The sequence below is a fragment of the Amblyomma mixtum genome, chromosome 1, assembly GCF_055824585.1.
Source record: "Amblyomma mixtum isolate Tamu chromosome 1, ASM5582458v1, whole genome shotgun sequence".
NCBI lineage: Eukaryota > Metazoa > Arthropoda > Arachnida > Ixodida > Ixodidae > Amblyomma > Amblyomma mixtum.
In genome coordinates, this window is record NC_143012.1 from 279,984,125 (window position 1) to 280,001,298 (window position 17,174).

At 53.9% G+C, this 17,174-nt stretch overlaps 2 protein-coding genes across 2 annotated transcripts in view; one reads left to right on the forward strand and one right to left on the reverse strand.

The window, feature by feature from the left end:
- The window catches only part of Glut4EF (Glucose transporter 4 enhancer factor), a 133,716-nt gene that overhangs the window by 31,204 nt on the left and 85,338 nt on the right, over positions 1–17,174 (reverse strand). The gene's annotated exons all lie outside the window — the stretch shown is intronic.
- Positions 15,637–17,174, forward strand: part of LOC149371885 (uncharacterized) — a 64,568-nt gene continuing 63,030 nt past the window's right edge. The window contains exons 1-2 of the mRNA XM_089566203.1: positions 15,637–15,809; positions 15,890–15,960. Of these exons, the coding sequence (XP_089422329.1) occupies positions 15,709–15,809; positions 15,890–15,960 (172 nt within the window). The 5' untranslated portion in view covers positions 15,637–15,708. The remainder of the gene's footprint in view (positions 15,810–15,889; positions 15,961–17,174) is intronic.

A 17,174-nucleotide genomic window follows, 5' to 3' on the forward strand; every position in this document is an offset into this window, starting at 1 on the left:
TTGCTCAGACGCTGCTTTCAGCATGGCATCGTGAATTTACTACGAGAGACAGCAGAGCGGAAAAATGACGGACGCGACATTATTCGATGCCCTTTTAATGATAACACTGATCTGGTTGTAATGGCGCACGAGCAGCTTAACCAATAAGCGCCGAGGCTAATACGATGATGGTGACAGTGAATTTTAATGGCGTAAGGACGCAGCTATCAAAGAGCGCCAGGGCACAAGGTAGTTTCATTGCACAAGGTGGGGTCAAAGAACTATTTCCAATTATTTCACTCCAGATCAGCCGAGCACCAGGCAAAGCAAAAGCTTGTACCATTGTAACACCGGTTGGTAGCTGGCGACAGTGGGGATCGAAGCCCGCACCTCCCACATGCGAGGCGGATGCTCAGACCACAGGCCACCGCTGCGGTATCGTGGCCAACGTGCTTGGTCAACGCGAGGTGAGGTCAAGGATACAATATCCCAAGCATGACACGTTGGTTTGGTTTGGTTTGGTTTATGGGGTTTAATGTCCCAAAGCGACTCAGGCTATGAGAGACGCCGTAGTGAAGGGCTCCGGAAATTTCGACCACCAGGGGTTCTTTAACGTGCACTGACATCGCACAGTACACGGGCCTCTAGAATTTCCCCTCCAAAGAAATTCAGCCGCCGCGGCCGGGATCGAACCCGCGTCTTTTGGGTCAGCAGCCGAGCACCATAACCACTGAGCCATCGCGGCGGGGGGTACTTTGGTGGTATACACTGTTATTAAACGTATTTACCCTGTACTTCTAAAATACAGTTGTGATTCCCTATTGTCGCCTTTTCTGAGCCTTACGTTACCTTCGTGTCAACTTCTAAGCATATAACACTGAGCTTTGGTGTTTTTATGACCCGTATAGTAGTGACGATGCAGTTCACATAAATCCAATAATATGGCAGAAGAAGAACCAGAAACGGTGTCTTTGTGCGCGCCGACCTCCACAACACCTTGTAAATGAGCTAAATCTTCGCTTCAAATTGACAAGGAGCAAAAAACAAATGAAGACAACTGCCGCGGCCGCAAGCGGAAATGATACACGCGCAGTTAACATTACAACGCTTGTGCTACACAGCCCAGATAAATGCTACATATAAAAAACGCACAGTGCCTGCGAAATGGGAGCAAGGCGTTTTCTAGCCTGAGCTGGCTTCATTTGCTATCACCAGATTTACCAGATAACTATGGTTCACTTTCCAACCAACTGCGCCCCCTATTTAGAGTAAGCGCCACCGCCTCACAGGCACGAGGTAGGGAACTGACAGGCACTTTGCACTCCAAATCTGGGCTCAACGCTAAGAAGGAGTCCCCGCGTTATAGCGAATGACGACACTGAGGCTTGCACTTCAGAGACGAATCAACGAGTGGGCGGCAGCCAGAAGGCAGCGCGACCGCCCGTGCAAAGACGACCTTGGCCACCAACGCCGATCGGCGGGCGCTGCGCAACCCTGCGCGCAGGAAGCACAGATTTCGCCAGCGAGCTATTAGTTGCGCCGCTGCCAGCCGGGGGCACTCCTTTGCACTTTCCCTTCTCTTTCTTGAGCCCTGTCCTTCTCTCCCCGCCAATTACCGACCCTCCTCCTCCACCGTCATTACAGCGTTGCAGTGCAGCACACGACCCTCGCACCGCACCCTTTGTGCGACGCGGGAGGGAGGAAGGGTACAGACGTCAGTATAGGCGAGCCCTTTGTTTCGCCGGTCGCCTCGTCCCGTACCAGCCCGTCGGCATCGCGTGTCCGCCACTAGGAGTGCGCGACGAAAACGGCCCAGATCCTTTCTTTTTTCCTGGTTTTATCGATTCCCGGTTCACCCATTCGTGCCCCGCCAAGCAGCGGCTCTCGCGTCACCTTCCTCCATCCCCGCTTGGAAGCAGGCTGTTGTTGCCGGGAGGCATGCGTTATGCTCACGCCGGCTGCGAGGCTTGCTTGGCCGGTCAATCTATTCCGCACACTGAATGTGCGACTGGGCCGGCCGCTCTATCTTTGTTCGCGAAGTTGATGCTCGGTAGTAGGTGCTCTGTGCGACGCTTACCTTAGACCCCTTTCACAATTCGTTAAGTTGACTTTTCTACGTAATAATGGCCCCACGGGTCATCAGTAAAACGAGGATAATGTGCTAAATTCGTACGTTACTGCTTCGCAAGCGCGCATAATGTTGTCGCGTTCATATATTCCTATAACTAGAGGCGCCGCCGCGGTGGCTCAGTAGTTATTGCGCTCGGCTGCTGACCTGAAATACGCGGATTCGATCCCGGCCTCGGCGGTCGAATTTCGATGGAGGCGAAATTCTAGAGGCCCGTGTACTGTGCGATATCAGTGCACGTTAAAGAACCCCAGGTGGTCGAAATTTCCGAAGCCCTGCACTACGGCGTCTCTCATAGCCTCAGTCGCTTTGGGACGTTAAACCCCATAAACCAACCAACAAACTATCGGCAGATATTCTTAAAAAAAAAAAAAAAAACTGCTGTTTCGCCATTAGCATACGGCATGCAGCATTGAGGTGTACTCGGCTTACATGGGGTAATTATAGGGCTTACATAGAGCTTACATAGGGTAAAGGGTACATAGCAGGCTTTTCTATAGCAAACTAAACAGTGCAGCGCACCGGCACAAAGCACAGTCTGTACATGGCATGTGTGGGTTTTACATACCGGCTATGAGGGGGCTACAGTGTAGCCCTAACAGTCCAAGTGTCTCCCGCGCAAACAATGAGTGGTGAAAGACATTCCAGCGCATTTCGGCGTCCTTTCCGCGCTACGGACATGTGGCATTTGGTTTTTGTGAGCACTATGAAAGGCGCACAGCTATGGCACCAACGAATCGATGCGCATGACGGTGACAGCCGACGACCAGTAAGCAGCTATAGCTAGGCGCCGGGTTAATAAGCCACGCCCGCCCTGAAGCTTTTAGCGGCTGCAGATATGGTGGCATCTTATCGCTATAGGATTCCACCTCCTTCGTTGGTACAGCCGGCACAACCGGCTCCGGGGACGTGTAAACTACAGCCGCTGCGCAGTGTGCGGTAACATGCGCGCTCGTTCTCTCACTCACGCCGCCGGCAGCCGCGGAAGAGAGACAAAAGCGACCGGCTGCTGCCGCAGCAGCCCGTTTTCGAAGCGCACAGCGCGAGCAGGTGCAGCAGCGGAGCGCGTTGTCGCAACAACTGCCGCCGCTGCGGAAAATATAATCGTGACGCGAAGAACCAGTCGGTCGTGGCTTCGCGTTCGCTTCCTCCTACAGCGCGCGCACAGACGCACGCACGTCTTGTACACTACGCGTATACATCGAACGCGTAGCGGTGTTGTTTGTCAGCGACTTCGCGTGGTCTTCCTTCCACGTTTTCCTCTGACCCTCTCCCCCGTATACGGCATGCTTCCAAACAACCACTCGATCCTCCTCTTCGCAGCATCACTTTCACTCGCGGTTGGGGGGGCGGAAGGACTTGGCAGCGTACACACGTCTGCCGGAAACAGCGCGCTGTTATCAAGAGAGGAGGAAGCGGCGGCTAACGGGCGCGCATGATTCGGCTGCTAATTGGAAGAGATGCGAACACTTTTGCCCCTGTGTGCCTGCCAGGTGCGAGTTACGACGTAGTGCGAGTACATGATTTTTTCGGAACTGACCCCAAGGTCGCCGGGTAAATAAATCGCGAATGAGCTAGAAACGTTTCCTGGAGATTCAGAGAACGGAGTAAATCGATAAGACGCGAGAACTCGCTTCGAAGCGAAGCTGCGACTCGACGGCTGACTGCGATCGATTCTCAGAATCGACTGAGCATATAGCCAGATGCAAGTTCGAAAACCAAGACCCCTCGATTTGAGGCGCGGTTGGCATAGTCGTCGCCTCGCTCTGGCGGTGACTCTCGATAAGGGCCAAACCGCCGCCGACTACAAGCACTGTAGCGGCGCGGGCCTGCTCGATCACACTTTGCCGGTCGTGAGGGCTGCTCCGCATAGCAACGTCGACACGCGAGGAAGCGAGCTTGCGCGTGCTACGAAAGCTATGCGAGGAAGGAGGAAAAGTGTTGCAACCTGCGCGGGCAAGGCTCGCAGTGGCGTAATATAGGCTCGGTCTTCGGCTCTCCAGCCCGAGCTCGCAGGTGCGCTTGCGCGCGTATGAAGCGACGGTAGCAACAGTGTACGGCCGTGATGGCAGTGTGTGTCGCTCCAATCTGCGAGGGCGCGTACATCCATACAGCAGCAGCAGCAGGGAGGAAGGAGCGTACGCGGAACTGAACATCTCCCGATGCTGAGCGCCAGCTATTTATTCCATCCGCGGTGCGTGTCGTCTACTACAACGCCGACGTATACCTGCGGCGACCGGGTGCGAAGGTTACGGGGGCTGCGAAGCGGGAAAGAAGCGAGCGCGACTGGAACGCGGTTTTCTTTTTCGCCGTCACGTAGTAACGCGCTGTGCGCGTACTCCCTCCCTTGCGACATGCGCGTCTCGGTGTTGTCGAAAGTGAGTGCTTATTTCGACAGAGATGGGATCTTGGGGCCAGCCACGTGCCGATAACTGCTCCGCAGCCCCTGCCTCACCCGATGCCCGTCACTGGAACGAGGAATTCGATTAGAAGAGAAAGGGGAATATTCTTCTTTTTTTTCTCTCTCTCTCTTTCCCTCCTGCGTTGCATGGGCCAGGGCACAGTACCCGCTTTGCCCCCATTACTACCGCTCTCCCTCGTCGCGCACTCAATTCCGAAGCAGTTCCTCACTCGTCAGTGTTCAACGTGAACTGCTTCCCTCTTCATCATCATCGAAGCTCTTGCTTACGGCAATCGTAACTGCGTTAGCTTCGAAGGTTCTCCCTCGCGCTTTTATCGCCAGTGTGGAGAGAGAGACAGCAGCGCAGATACTACGATCCGCGGTGGAAATGTACGCGGAAGGAAAACACACGTAAGAGAGAAGACCTCACCCGGCGGTGGGCTGCAGCCGTCGTCGCTGCTGCAAAGGATGATCCCCCTCTCTCGTGGGGGCTGTTTTTCGAGCGAGGCTCGTCGGGCGCTTATTAAAACGAGCTCTTCGCGCATATCGCCAAGAGACGGGCGAGGGTCGACGGGTGAGAGATGCGGCGAGACTGGGGCCGCATATGTACGGACCGAATGCGGGGAGAGAGGGGGGGGAAAGGGGGAGACGACAGCAGCTGCGTCCGTCCTTGGCGAAGCCGTGACGACGGCGTGTTGCAAGAGCCGGACCGGCGCTTGCGGAAGGCACGAGCGCGCGGTGCAACCTCGCTTGTCCCTCCACATCCCCCTCCATCCCCTCCAGCGAGCGAAGGCGACAAGAAGTCTGGGCAGATCTTCGCCGGCTGCTATGCGGGAAAAGCGGCGTAGAACGCATGACGACTACGTCACCCCGGCTGCGGCGACGCCCCATGCCACCGGCCGGCTTCCTGGGCGCAGTCTCAGTGCGCGCCAGCGAAGGTGCGAATTAGTGCTCCGCCCGCGACGTCAGTCATTTTCTCCGCTTATGCTATGCAGCTTGCTCGTTCACCGTTGTCGCCGTTGTCGGATAGAAAGCAAAACACCAGCAAGCAAAAGAGGAAAGATCGCCGGCACTTTCCGTCTCAGTCGATTAGGCATGCGGAATGTGTAATCTCCTCGGCGGGAAACAGTTTCTGGTGCTTCTCACCTTACCCGGAAAAGAATACGCCTGCTTATCCAAGTGTCGAGATAGATCTACCTGCTTCGTGTTTGACCATTTCTTCGCTGCGTACCGCTTATTCTCGTCGCCTCTGGCGCATATCGCCACTCCTCCTTAGCAATGCAGAGAACTTGAGTGTCGCTGTTTTCGATTTTCCCGCAAACTGTTGCATGTGGAGTCGATTGGGTCGGCACATACTGAGTCGAGGTACGACATGTTGAGTAAGCAGTGCTGGACTCGTGTACACGGAGCTGTTCTGTTCAGAAGCACACAGCCGAATAACAACGTCAAGGAGAGCTTCAGTTAGTCGTTTTTCTTGGTAAAATCGATTTTACGGCTCTTTCTGGGTATGCTTACGTTTGTCCGGAAGCAAAAGACGCATTTATTTGTGAGAAAATGGCAGTTAGAATTTTTCTACCCTCTCAATCCAAACTCGTGAAGGGACTCCGTGATCCCCGCTTATTAGAAGTGAATGGTGGTGTAGCCTATAGCCTCTGGGATCCGCAAAAGGTTCTGTGCCGACACAACTTTTCTAGATTATGAAAGCTCCATTTTCACGGAATGTAGCGTCTTTGTCGTCAGTGCACGGTAATCTGTCGACACAGGCCAACTTCAACTTGCTGCAGGAAGGAAGTTCGAAAGCCAACGCACCACCAGGCTTGACGAACTCGTCAGTGGCCAATGGTATAACGAGAGCTGTCCAGCTGTCCCCTCGTCTTCACGTTCCCTAGGGAACGTTCCCTAGGGAACGTGAAGACGCTGGGACACCTCTGTGTTTAACTGCGCTTGGTTTGACGGGAACGAAGGTTATGGGAGAAGGAAATCATTTCAGGATAGCAAGAAAACGTGAAAAACTTTTAGTGAACATGAACAACAGCAGTCTCGTGAATAAACAAATCTGCCAGTGGGCAGGCTCAATCCCGGACACGAAAGCGGCATTTTTGTTGAAGCGAGATGGAAAGATGCCCGGGTGCAATGCTATGTCAGCGCAGCCATCCGCTACGTCTTGACTCATGACCACACAGTAGCCGGGTTTACATGAATGCGACAGAAGTCGACTCCAGTCCCTCTTTCGAGGTAAACAGCAGGTTTTGAGAAGGAATGGCGTGACTCGTCCACTACTCTCTTCCTCGATGCTTTGGCATATTCCCTCAAAAAGTGGACTGCAGTCGACTTCTGTCGCATTCATGTCTCTGCGGCTAGTGTTGCCTTGGCGTGTATACAGGGTGTTTCACCTATAAGACTTCAGACAATTTTTAAAAATAGGCTTTTTGAGTTAGAAGTGCGCTTTTTTCGGCATCGCATTGCTAGCGATGTACAACATCATATTACAGCTAAGAAGTGCTAACTAGCAGGCTAGTTAACAAATATTGAGTAGTTCACTTTTTAGCTATTACTGTTAGGCTCCTTAATTATTGAGAAGCGTGTAGCCCATCGTAAGTAATATCCATATCAGTGTTCAGAATTTCGAAAACGCGGTTGCCCTCGGCGCTGTAGCTCAACAATTTCTGGCTGCATCGCGCCAAACTACATGCGCTTTCAAGAAACTTGCAGGCAAAGTAACCTGTCTAGTGCACGTAACTTGTCGAAAGAGCCGAAATTTGTTTGGCCACAGCGCTGAGGGTAACAGCGTTTTCTAAATTCTAGAAACTGACATGGATACTGCTCACAACGGCCTACATGCTTCTCAATAATTAAGGAGTCTAACAGTAATAGTTAAAAAGTTAACTATTCAATATTAGTTAACCAGCCTGCTAGTACGCACTTCTTAGCAGTATTCTGACGAACTATCGGGGACAAAGGTGGCATACTCCACGCGGCGGGAGCCGGAGAAACGGAAAACTGCGGCATTTTGGCGAGCTAAAGCACGAAACATGAAAACGAGCCAAGCGACATGCCCGCTGACAATAAAGGTCACGCATTGGCTGTCTCGATCCCAGATGCCGCCTGTAGATGGCGTTGCGACGCAGTTTTCCGTAGAGTTACTGTATATGCTACCAAAGGAACTCTAGTTTTCCGTTGCTCCGGCTCCCACCACATGGAGTATACCACTTTTGTCCCCGATAGTCACCGCTGACAATGCTATGGCGAAAAAAAGCTTTCTTCTAACTCAGAAAGCCGATTTTTAAAAAGTGTGTAAAGTCTCGGGTGAAACACCCTGTCTATATAAACCCATTAACTGCCGCCTAATCTCATTCACCGCCGTGCCGACTGTTGCGACACACAAAGCCGGTGCGTGCGGAATCGCGTCGAGCCGGATATGCACACATACGCGCGCGGGCTTCCGTTGCCGATTCGCAGCGTCGCCCGCGGCTGTCCGGCAGCCGGAGCCCCGCTCTCTCGCCGCGCGCGGCTGCTGACAGGCCCCGGGCCATCGTCCTTGTGCGTCGAGCCGGTTATGTACTACGCTCGTTGTGCCGGAGCTGCCTTCCTCCCGGCGTCGCCGCTGCTGGTAGCGCGCGCCTTTCCTCGGATGCAAGATCACTATCGCCTGCCCGCTTCGCAGCTGATCCGTTTCTCTCCGCGATCGGGGTCGTCCGTATAATCGTTCCGCCGCGTCGATGGCGGTCGAGGCGCTTCGGATTTGCCATAACGCGCTATGCGGAGCTGTAGCGCCGCTTTCTCTATACCTCTTCGTGTTTTCCTTTTTTTTTATAATTTCTTTCCTTACCTATATACCGCTGCATGGGTATACGATCTATCCGCTGCGGAGCCTTTCCTCGTGTTCCGTTCACTCTCTCGATTCGTGCACTCCTTCCCCTCCCCCCTCCCTCCCTTTTTTTTTTTCGTCACCTGCTGCCGATGTACCTGCGGCGTCGCCGGCTGCGGTGAGCGGTAATCGGTATCGCTTTCGCGAAACAATGGCGCGAAGATCGCTTCAGAAGCTGCCTTGTATGTCCTACTGAGTAAAAAGAAAGAAAGAAAGAAAGAAAGAAAGAAAGAAAGAAAGAAAGAAAGAAAGAAAGAAAGAAAGAAAGAAAGAAAGAGGCGCGGAGAAGAACGGAAAACAATGGCTGCCGAAGGAAAGCCTGCGCTTATTCGTTTGGTTAATCCGCGGTCTCCCAAAAGCCGCAGAGTGGCCAGCAACTTACACACGGCGCTCTGCGTGACGTTTTAGTGCACATGATTGTAATTCTGATATCCAGGTCCTAATTCGGACAGGGGGCTGCACTTCCTGATTTCCGGCTGTCTTTTCTATCACTTCACAGACGTCACACACATGGTCGGTATGCAGTTGATCGGTGAAGACGCTGCGCCCGTCATACTGGACAAACGCGCAGGTGAAAGGAGCTACACCTCGGGCTGCATCAGCGGCGACATGGCCGCCGCGTTGTCAGTTCATATGCGCACAATGTTTGCGTGCATCGAAGGAGCGTCATTCGCGTCTCCAAGCGTACTTCACGACACTGACAGCACTTGACTGGCAGCACGCACTACAAGCGTGCGTTGGACGGCCTACATCTCAAATTCTTCACGACGTGCCGCCTCGCTCCGTTGCCAAAGAAACTGCCTCCGTTCATCAGCCTATCGACTCCGTATTATAACGGCCGCGCCGCAAGGACTCCCGAGCTCGCCTTCTACTCTGACAGATTACGAGAGGCGGCGCCAAAACGCTTCGCGGTCGTTCGAACTTCGTAACTGGGCGCGCGCACAGATAGATCGCGGCAGAGACAACGACCGCGCTCACGGCTTCCTGCGTCTGCCCGGGAGCGGCGTCCGGAATAGCCCCGCGCAAAACAAGAACAGTTACCTCATAAAAAGAAATAGGCGCGGGGGGGGGGGGGGGGGGGGGGGGGGTCGGCCGGAAAGGGTTGCCTGCCGACAAGAAGACAACCCGAGGCGCAAAGAAGAAAAAACGGCCGCGCGCGCTGAAGCTGGTTCGACCCCGATTCGAGCCTGCCGGCGGTTTCCACGAGACGGCAAGGTTGGCCGACTGAACCGCCGCTGAGCGACGCCGAAGGGGGGATAAAGGTTAGGCGGGCGAAGAACAAGGGGGGAGGGGGTTCGAGTTAATAAGCCGTCCGGCAAGGTGACGCCCTTGCCGCAGAGGCAGCACACGAGCGACGGCTTCGGCGCTGCCATTCGACGACGACCTTCGTGCAAGCTCCCGACCCTGGAATTCCGCCGCTGCTGCCTTGCCTTGCGCCGTCGCACAGAGCGGTAGCAGCAGCCCTCGTTGCCTGGCTAGCACCCTTGCAACCCCCTCCACCGCTACTTTCCGCACTGACTTCAGCAACAGCTAGGCACACCTGTAAAGAACAGCTCGAAGACCGGGCTGGCCTTCTCGCGAGGGCGCCTTTTTCTCTTCCTCGAAATCCGCCTCAGCTCTCGCTCCCCGCATCCAGCACCCGCCATCACCACGTCGTTATTACCAGCCGCGCGACTCGCAACAATAGAATTGATCGCCCCGGGGCTGCACGTTTTGTCTTCTCTCGCTCAGCTCGAACCCGGCACAGGGTGCGATAAAACTTGCCAGCACAGCTTTGTGGGTCGCACCCTCGAGCGTGGCTCATTGCGTGACCGGTGCGGCTTTCGTGACTCACTCCGCGGTGTGCGAGGGAGCAGAGCTTGCGACGGTGCTGGGACAGGGCGCCCAGAGCGCGATTGCGCTGCGCATGCAGGGGGGGGGGGGGCAATCAGTGGCGCCTGGCCTTGACATTAGTACGGCGCGGGACGTTGATGAGGCCGCGACGCAAATGACCCCTGGCGAGGTTGATCGCCACCTCGCAGCCGTCACCCGCGACGAGTTCATTAGGCGGAGCAAAAGCAGAGGAGGCGAAAACTCGCAGCTGAAGGAAAAGTTCGAGGACTCGCGCACGGCTTGTAGCATACGACTAGGTCGGCAATTAAGATGTGTAACTCGCTCATGCACGCAGCAGCCGGTTCGAAGAAACTCAAATAGCTGGTATAGCGTTTTGGTGTAAAACAAACGAGATGAACGAGCCGCCTGATAAGATTATATAGCACGACATGGGCGGATTTACGGGGGGGGTGACGACCCCTACGTTGCGAAAAGAAAAGAGAGGAACTTTACATAAAACAATGCTGAGCCAAATTTTTCCGTCGGAAAAAGTCGAATAAAATACATGGTTCAAATGTGGCCGCCCCTTCGAAGAGCGACCCATATAATCCGCCCGTGTAGCACGAACTTCGTTTGGTATGGTACATGGTATGACAAGTCATATGGTATACGGGGTTTAAAGTCCCAAAGCGACACATGGGCTATTTGGGGGATGCCATAGTGGAGGACTCTGGGAATTTCGACCACCTGGGGTCGTGCACTCACATCGCGCAGCACAAGGGCGTCTTTTCCGTTTTTCGCCTCCGTCGAAACGCGGCCGCCACGGCCTTCATTGAACCCGGGTCCCACAGCGCAGTAGCCAGCGCTCTAACCACTGCGCCATCGCGGCGGATTACAGGATTATAAGCACCGGAAAGACGCGCATATGTGTGTCACAGGCTGTTATTTCGCCGAGTGAATAGACTCCCTTTCTCATTTCTTTTTTTTTTCTTTAATTTACGCTCGTTTGCTTGACCCTATGTCGCAATCATGACGGTCAGGACTCCTCAAGAAGCTGCAAAGAGAAACTGCTGTTTCGTGCTCTATTGTGCTCACGCCAAGCGGAACTTTTTTCCAGAACTTCCCAGCGAGGATGGAGCAAAGCTGGTCAGCACTGTGTGCGCACTAGAAGGGGTCGGAAAGTTCCGAATTCCACCCACACACACACAGCGCGATCTGAATAACGGAGCAGCAGCAACAGGAGTCGATCAACGGGTTCGGCGACGGCTGCTTTTTTTCGCCTTCCTAGAATTCCTGCTGCATGCCCTTAACGGCAACGTGTTCTCGCAGCACCGACAGAGTGACGCCACCCCCGCGCAATCGGCGACGTCGGCACCAACGACGCATCAAGCGCACGATGCGGGCAGTCACGGAGAGAGCCGCGGGCACAGGTGTTCCACTCTCCCTCCTCCCCTTCCTGCTCCCCCTCCCCACCTTGTTTTTTGGGAACTGCAGCTGGGCGCGTGGGCGACCCCGGAGTAGTCTGGGGCCGAGATCCGGGCCGACTGGCGCGCGCGAGCTCTGGGCGTAGTTGACTGGACGCTGTACAGCTACGCCGCCCACGTTGGGGAGACGTGCACTAAGAGCAATCAATGCAGTGACCACATGTCCATCAACAGCATAGAGGGCGGCACTCAACAGAGTTTTGCTTCCGTGAAATGGGAAATGGCATATATAGGTGCGAGGTTGGCCAGGAAAGAGTGGCGACGTCCTCATTCTCAAAAGGTCCTCCAATAATGAAATTTAAGAACTTGGAAAGAATTTATTAAATCGCAAGTTGAATTTTGCCAGACGGTAAAGTAATTCTATGAAGCACTTTTAATGAATGAAAAGAAAGGGTTAGAAATGAAAGAGGAGAGGGGATAGAAACAGGAAGGTAAAAGCTGACACTGCTTCACCTCGTCTTTCATACGGCGAACAGCCTTTCGTGTCCTATAAAGGCCACGCGTAACGGAATCTTGAAGTAGAATTAGTACCGCAGCCCACCGTTTAAGACGACAGACAGAAAAAAATGCAAGCAGTTATAACGCCTTCTCGCTGATCGATATGGCGTAAAGTAAATTGAACGCCATGTCCTTCTCTCTCAGAAGTACAGAGCGGCTCCGGGGGTACACTTTTGATGTCTCGTCCCGTTAGCAGTTTCATGACAGCGATTTTAACGCGCTAAAATATTCAGCATATTCGTTTTTAGCCGCACTGGCGTCCAACATATAACGCCTCAGTTCTGGCACCTTTTGCACTTTTTATCGCCCGTGGTACCAATAAACTCTCAAATTCATTCATTCTGTGCCAAACGGCCCGTGTACGATAGCAAGCGTTGACTGAGCTCGATTCTGCATAAGCGATAATGTTTGCTACTTCTCCTAGTCCGTCGCCAACACGGACCCAGGATTACGAATGAGTTTTGGGCAAACGCACCATAAAGGCGGCCCAGAGGACGGACGTGTTCGTTAGAGTGGTATATTCAAACGAACTCTGCGCCAACTGCGTCAGAGGGAGGGGGGGGGGGGGGGGGCTGCTCTGTGTACGCTAGGTAAGTTTTCCGCTCCGTGAAAGCACGGCGCTGAAGCGCATTTCAGTAACACAACACCGAATGACCATGAAGAAACGAAAGCTTTAGTGAATGTACTCGCTGGGTCTCGTTTCGAACGGTATTGCCACAATTTTAAGAGCGAAACGAACGAAAAAAGAAAAGAAAACAGGCTCGCGCGTGGCTTCACCAATGATCCTTCCGATGTGCTCCGTCTTCGCGTGAAGCGACACGCTTCTGATCAGTGAGACCTTCTTGACTCTTCCAGCCTTGGCAGCCCGCAGGGTGTTGGAGTTGCGAGCGCCGAAGCTTCCGACCGAGGACGAAGGCTGAAAGGCGCAGGTGGAATCCGTTAAAGCGCGAAGCAACTTGGCCTTCACACCTCGCCTTACGTAAGCTTCTTGCGTATTTTTTTTCCTATGCATCTATTTTTTTTTTTTATCAAACGTAGAGCTAACGATCGAAGACGACCGCAGATGCTATTCGAAGAAAACCTGGCCCTCCTACTTCAATCAGTTCTCGTTCTATTCGTATAGATTTAAACCTTATCGCTTCTGTTTCATGACCAGCGAAGATTCCTTTACTCGTTCATTTTTCTCTCTCCCTTTTCGACAGCGCTTACTTTAGCGAGTGGTTCATCTCTTCCCTGCTGTACTCACGTGCCGAAACGAATCAAATCAGCAGTCGTTTCTCCTCGCCCTCGTTTCTTATTTTTTTTTCTTTCCTCGTCATTTCCGCCCCCTGCGCACATGCGCGAACGAATAATACGCAGCAGAGACGGCGCTCATCTGTATTGACAAATGGAGGCCACAGCGCGCATCATGCCATCGGGAAGCCAGCAGACGCAGGTCGTACGTGTGGCGGTGGAGGGGAGTGCGGGGGAGAGGACGTATCTCGGCGCATGGTTGCACACCGCGCCGAAGGCCTTCCCAAGTGCATGTCGCCGTGCCTGTGCGAGGCAGCGGGCCGCCTTTGTGTCGGTCGCGCAGACGGGGGATGCCCGATGACGACGACTGCGCCGGGCGTGACGTCACGCAATTGTGACGCCATGCGCCATGTGCGCGCAGCGCACAAGCGCCGTGACGCGGGGGCCTTGACGGAAGACCCGGCGACTGCGACGCCGCTCCTGCATGCAGCTTTTGCGAGAGCCGCTAGCCCGGCTCTGTGTTGGTCGTGACGCCGGTGCGCTGTTGCCAGCTACCTGTTGCCAGCCCGAGTGGAAGGAAGCGACACGACCGACTGCCCGCCCAGGGCCGCAACGCTACGCTGGCCGACTCGCCACAAGTTTGAAAAGGGGTCGGCGAAGGAGCCGCCACACCCCCGCTACACTGTGATGCCCACTTTCTTGTTTCTCTATGCGGTATCACACTAATTTCGCGCACCTCCAGGTCTTTTCACTGAGTGTGTGTAACACATTTCTGAGCAACAGAGCGGAACCTAGTCGCACGGTACCCAAAACCCATCGCGAGCACGCGCATAGCTGAAATGTACGTTAACAGCGTTAACGATACACAAATCCAAGCGCGGCGTTCTTAGGCACTCTGTCCCAAGGCCACATACTGAAAGTTTCAGCGTTTGCATTTCGCCAGCAGTCGGAAAACGCGCAACAGGCCTGGAAGTCCGCGCTGAATGACCCGCTTATGCCTGCATGCGCTTTTGTTTCTTTTCCCTCAATTCAGTAAATGCGTATGTAGCATCGGCCATAAGCGTCCGGTGCGCCTCTCGGCTGTGCACACGAGGAACTGCTCGTACACGCAACCGGTCACGAGCTCCGCAGGAGAGCGGCTCGGCACGCACGTGATGCTCACGTGGCTCTGAACAAATGGTCCGCCGTCGCCGCGCCACGCAGGAACAAGCCGCGGTTGCGTGACTCGCCTTCGGCACCATGTGATCTTGCTGCACACGCGGAAAACGCAAGAATAAAATATGTCAAAGAATAGCCCAATCACTGACCTTCTCGTGCACGCATTATGTATTATAGTATCAGAAGCACAGTGTAGCCAATGCCCGCCGCCGTGGTGCCATGGCAGCACGATTTCGCTGATTCGGTTCCGGCCGCGGCGGCTGCATTTCGATGGAGGCACAATACAGGAGATCCCACGAGGTGACCATGAACCCAAAGTGATTGAACTTAACCACGAGACCAGGGGCGGATTTAGGAGGGGGCGGTTGAAGGAAACGTGTATTTCCTGGAATATTTCTTGGTTGAGATGGGGGAAGCACCCCCCTCTGAAATCCGCCCCTGCAGTATACTCCCATGAACTAACCCGACCGCGGCGGCCGCGTTTCGATGGACGCGAAACGCAAAAGGCGCCCGTGTGCTGTACGATGTCAGGGCACGTTAGAGATTCCCAGGTGCCCGATATTATTACGGATCTCCCCACTATGGCATCTCTTTCTCTCCTTCTTCTTTCACCCCCACCTTTCTCCCTGCCATCAGAGCGCGGTTGAGATGTCCTCCGTGAAGTAAAAAAGCTACTTCGCCATTCCCTTCCCTCAGAAACAATTAATGGACTCCGGCGAACCTCACAACGTTGCTTAAGCACGCAAAAATCCTTTAACCATTTATCAGTTTGTAACATATATATAGGGTGACGTTCTAGAAGATGAACGGCCTTCAGGTGTGCTGGCCTTACCCGCATAGCCGTGCACATCTCTCGCGGCGCGAGCGAAAAAAAAAAACAGCTCAATAAACGCCTCACAATACGTCTTAAAACTTGCACGGCGTTTCTCCAACTGGACACTTATGTTCGTTCTAATTAAATGTGTCACTCGTCACACAAATATGCCAAATGAGAGGCGTGCGATCAGTGGCTGCGCAATAAGTCGCTGCGCAAGCGGGAACACCACGCTTCCTAACCACAACAACAACAGTTGGTGGCGTCGCTTGCCGAGGGTGTTTACTCGCGAACAGCGCGCCACGTTTCGGCGTCAGGCCAGCGGCGCACGTGATGCCTAAGGCCACGTGCCGACGGGCCACAAAACACTGCCACCTGCTGAGAGCGTCACCGCGAAATGAATCGGCGTCCGTAACCCCCAACGTCCGCCGCAGGTGAGTGTATTAAACGAAAAGGGAACGGGATAAACTGACACGTGCGCCGCGAACATGACCTCTTTCCTCGTCCCACGCAGCTGCCGAGAAGAAGAGATGCCATTTCGGCCGCGTACAAACAGCGCACACCCCGTCGCATCTGTGCTGGCCGGTGTGTCTGTCTTCCGCTTATTTATTCGCCGCGATGTTCGAGGTACAACGGACGAAGCGACATTTCGCGAACAGCGAGGCGCTATGATCAGGCTTCCTCGTAAACCGCGCGTTCCACTGCACGGCGCAGTCCTCTGTTCCTTACAGCGTGCCTACACAGGCTGTCGACGCATTTCATTTACAGAGACTAATCGCACGAGTAACGTCAGTTCTCCTTTTTTAAGGCCATTTTTCTTGCTTACCGGCAAGAAAGGACGGAAGGTTGCACAATCGCCTTTTAGAGACGCTGTCATTGCATTGATTATATGTAGACTTTAACCCAACACGACACATTCTGTCAGCCTTTACCGTTGTATCTGGCCTCGCTATAAAGAATAATGCAACCACGGTGCAAAGCTCCAGTTTCTACGAACTGCCTCCGACTCGACTGCAACGTCGGACGTCTTTCTTTCGGCACCCGTGCATATAGTGCCGCTTCGCTGCTCAGCGCACTGCCTCGGGCGCCGTATATAAGTTAGTCGAGTATATAACAGCTACAGGCGTTCTCCGAAACGCCCATTTAGAACAGCCAGAGATGAGGCACCGTTACGAAGAAATCGGGCTGATACGCACAACCGCTGGAGTGGACTGGTGTGAAGTCGAGCCTCCGCGCGCTACGTATACGCATTCCGGAGAAACACCGGGCAGCGCGCGACCGGCGAATAAAAGTTTCCGCTAGCCGGAGCAACCTCCAATCGCCCGCTTCCCCGAAATCAGCTCTCTAACCTCGTTAGTAACACACAAGCCCCGTAATCGTTACCGCGCGCCTTCTCGTCGCGTTCGTACGCGAGGCCGACCGCGAAACGAGCGTGCAGTGTAGCCAGCAACAAGGAGAAAAGAAATCATAAACCAGGGAAAGGAGGCAGCGGGGCGACTATTATTCCCGCAGGCGAAGGGGGGACCGAAAATCTTCGTGGAAAAGGCAATCTCTCTGCCTGTCTCTCGGCAGTGATTATCATCATTATGCGGGCGCAGCCGGGCATGCATATGACGCTGTCGCTCCGATTTTTTTTTCTCCGCTCGTATGCGTACACAAACTGCGTTTCGCACTGGTGAGAGGAATATAACCGCGGCAGGAATTACAAATAGAGAAAAACGTTTCTTTTTCCCTTTTTTGCTCAAGCTGCATACGTGTATATACGAGCCAAAGACGCTATACAGTTTTCCCGTTCTCTC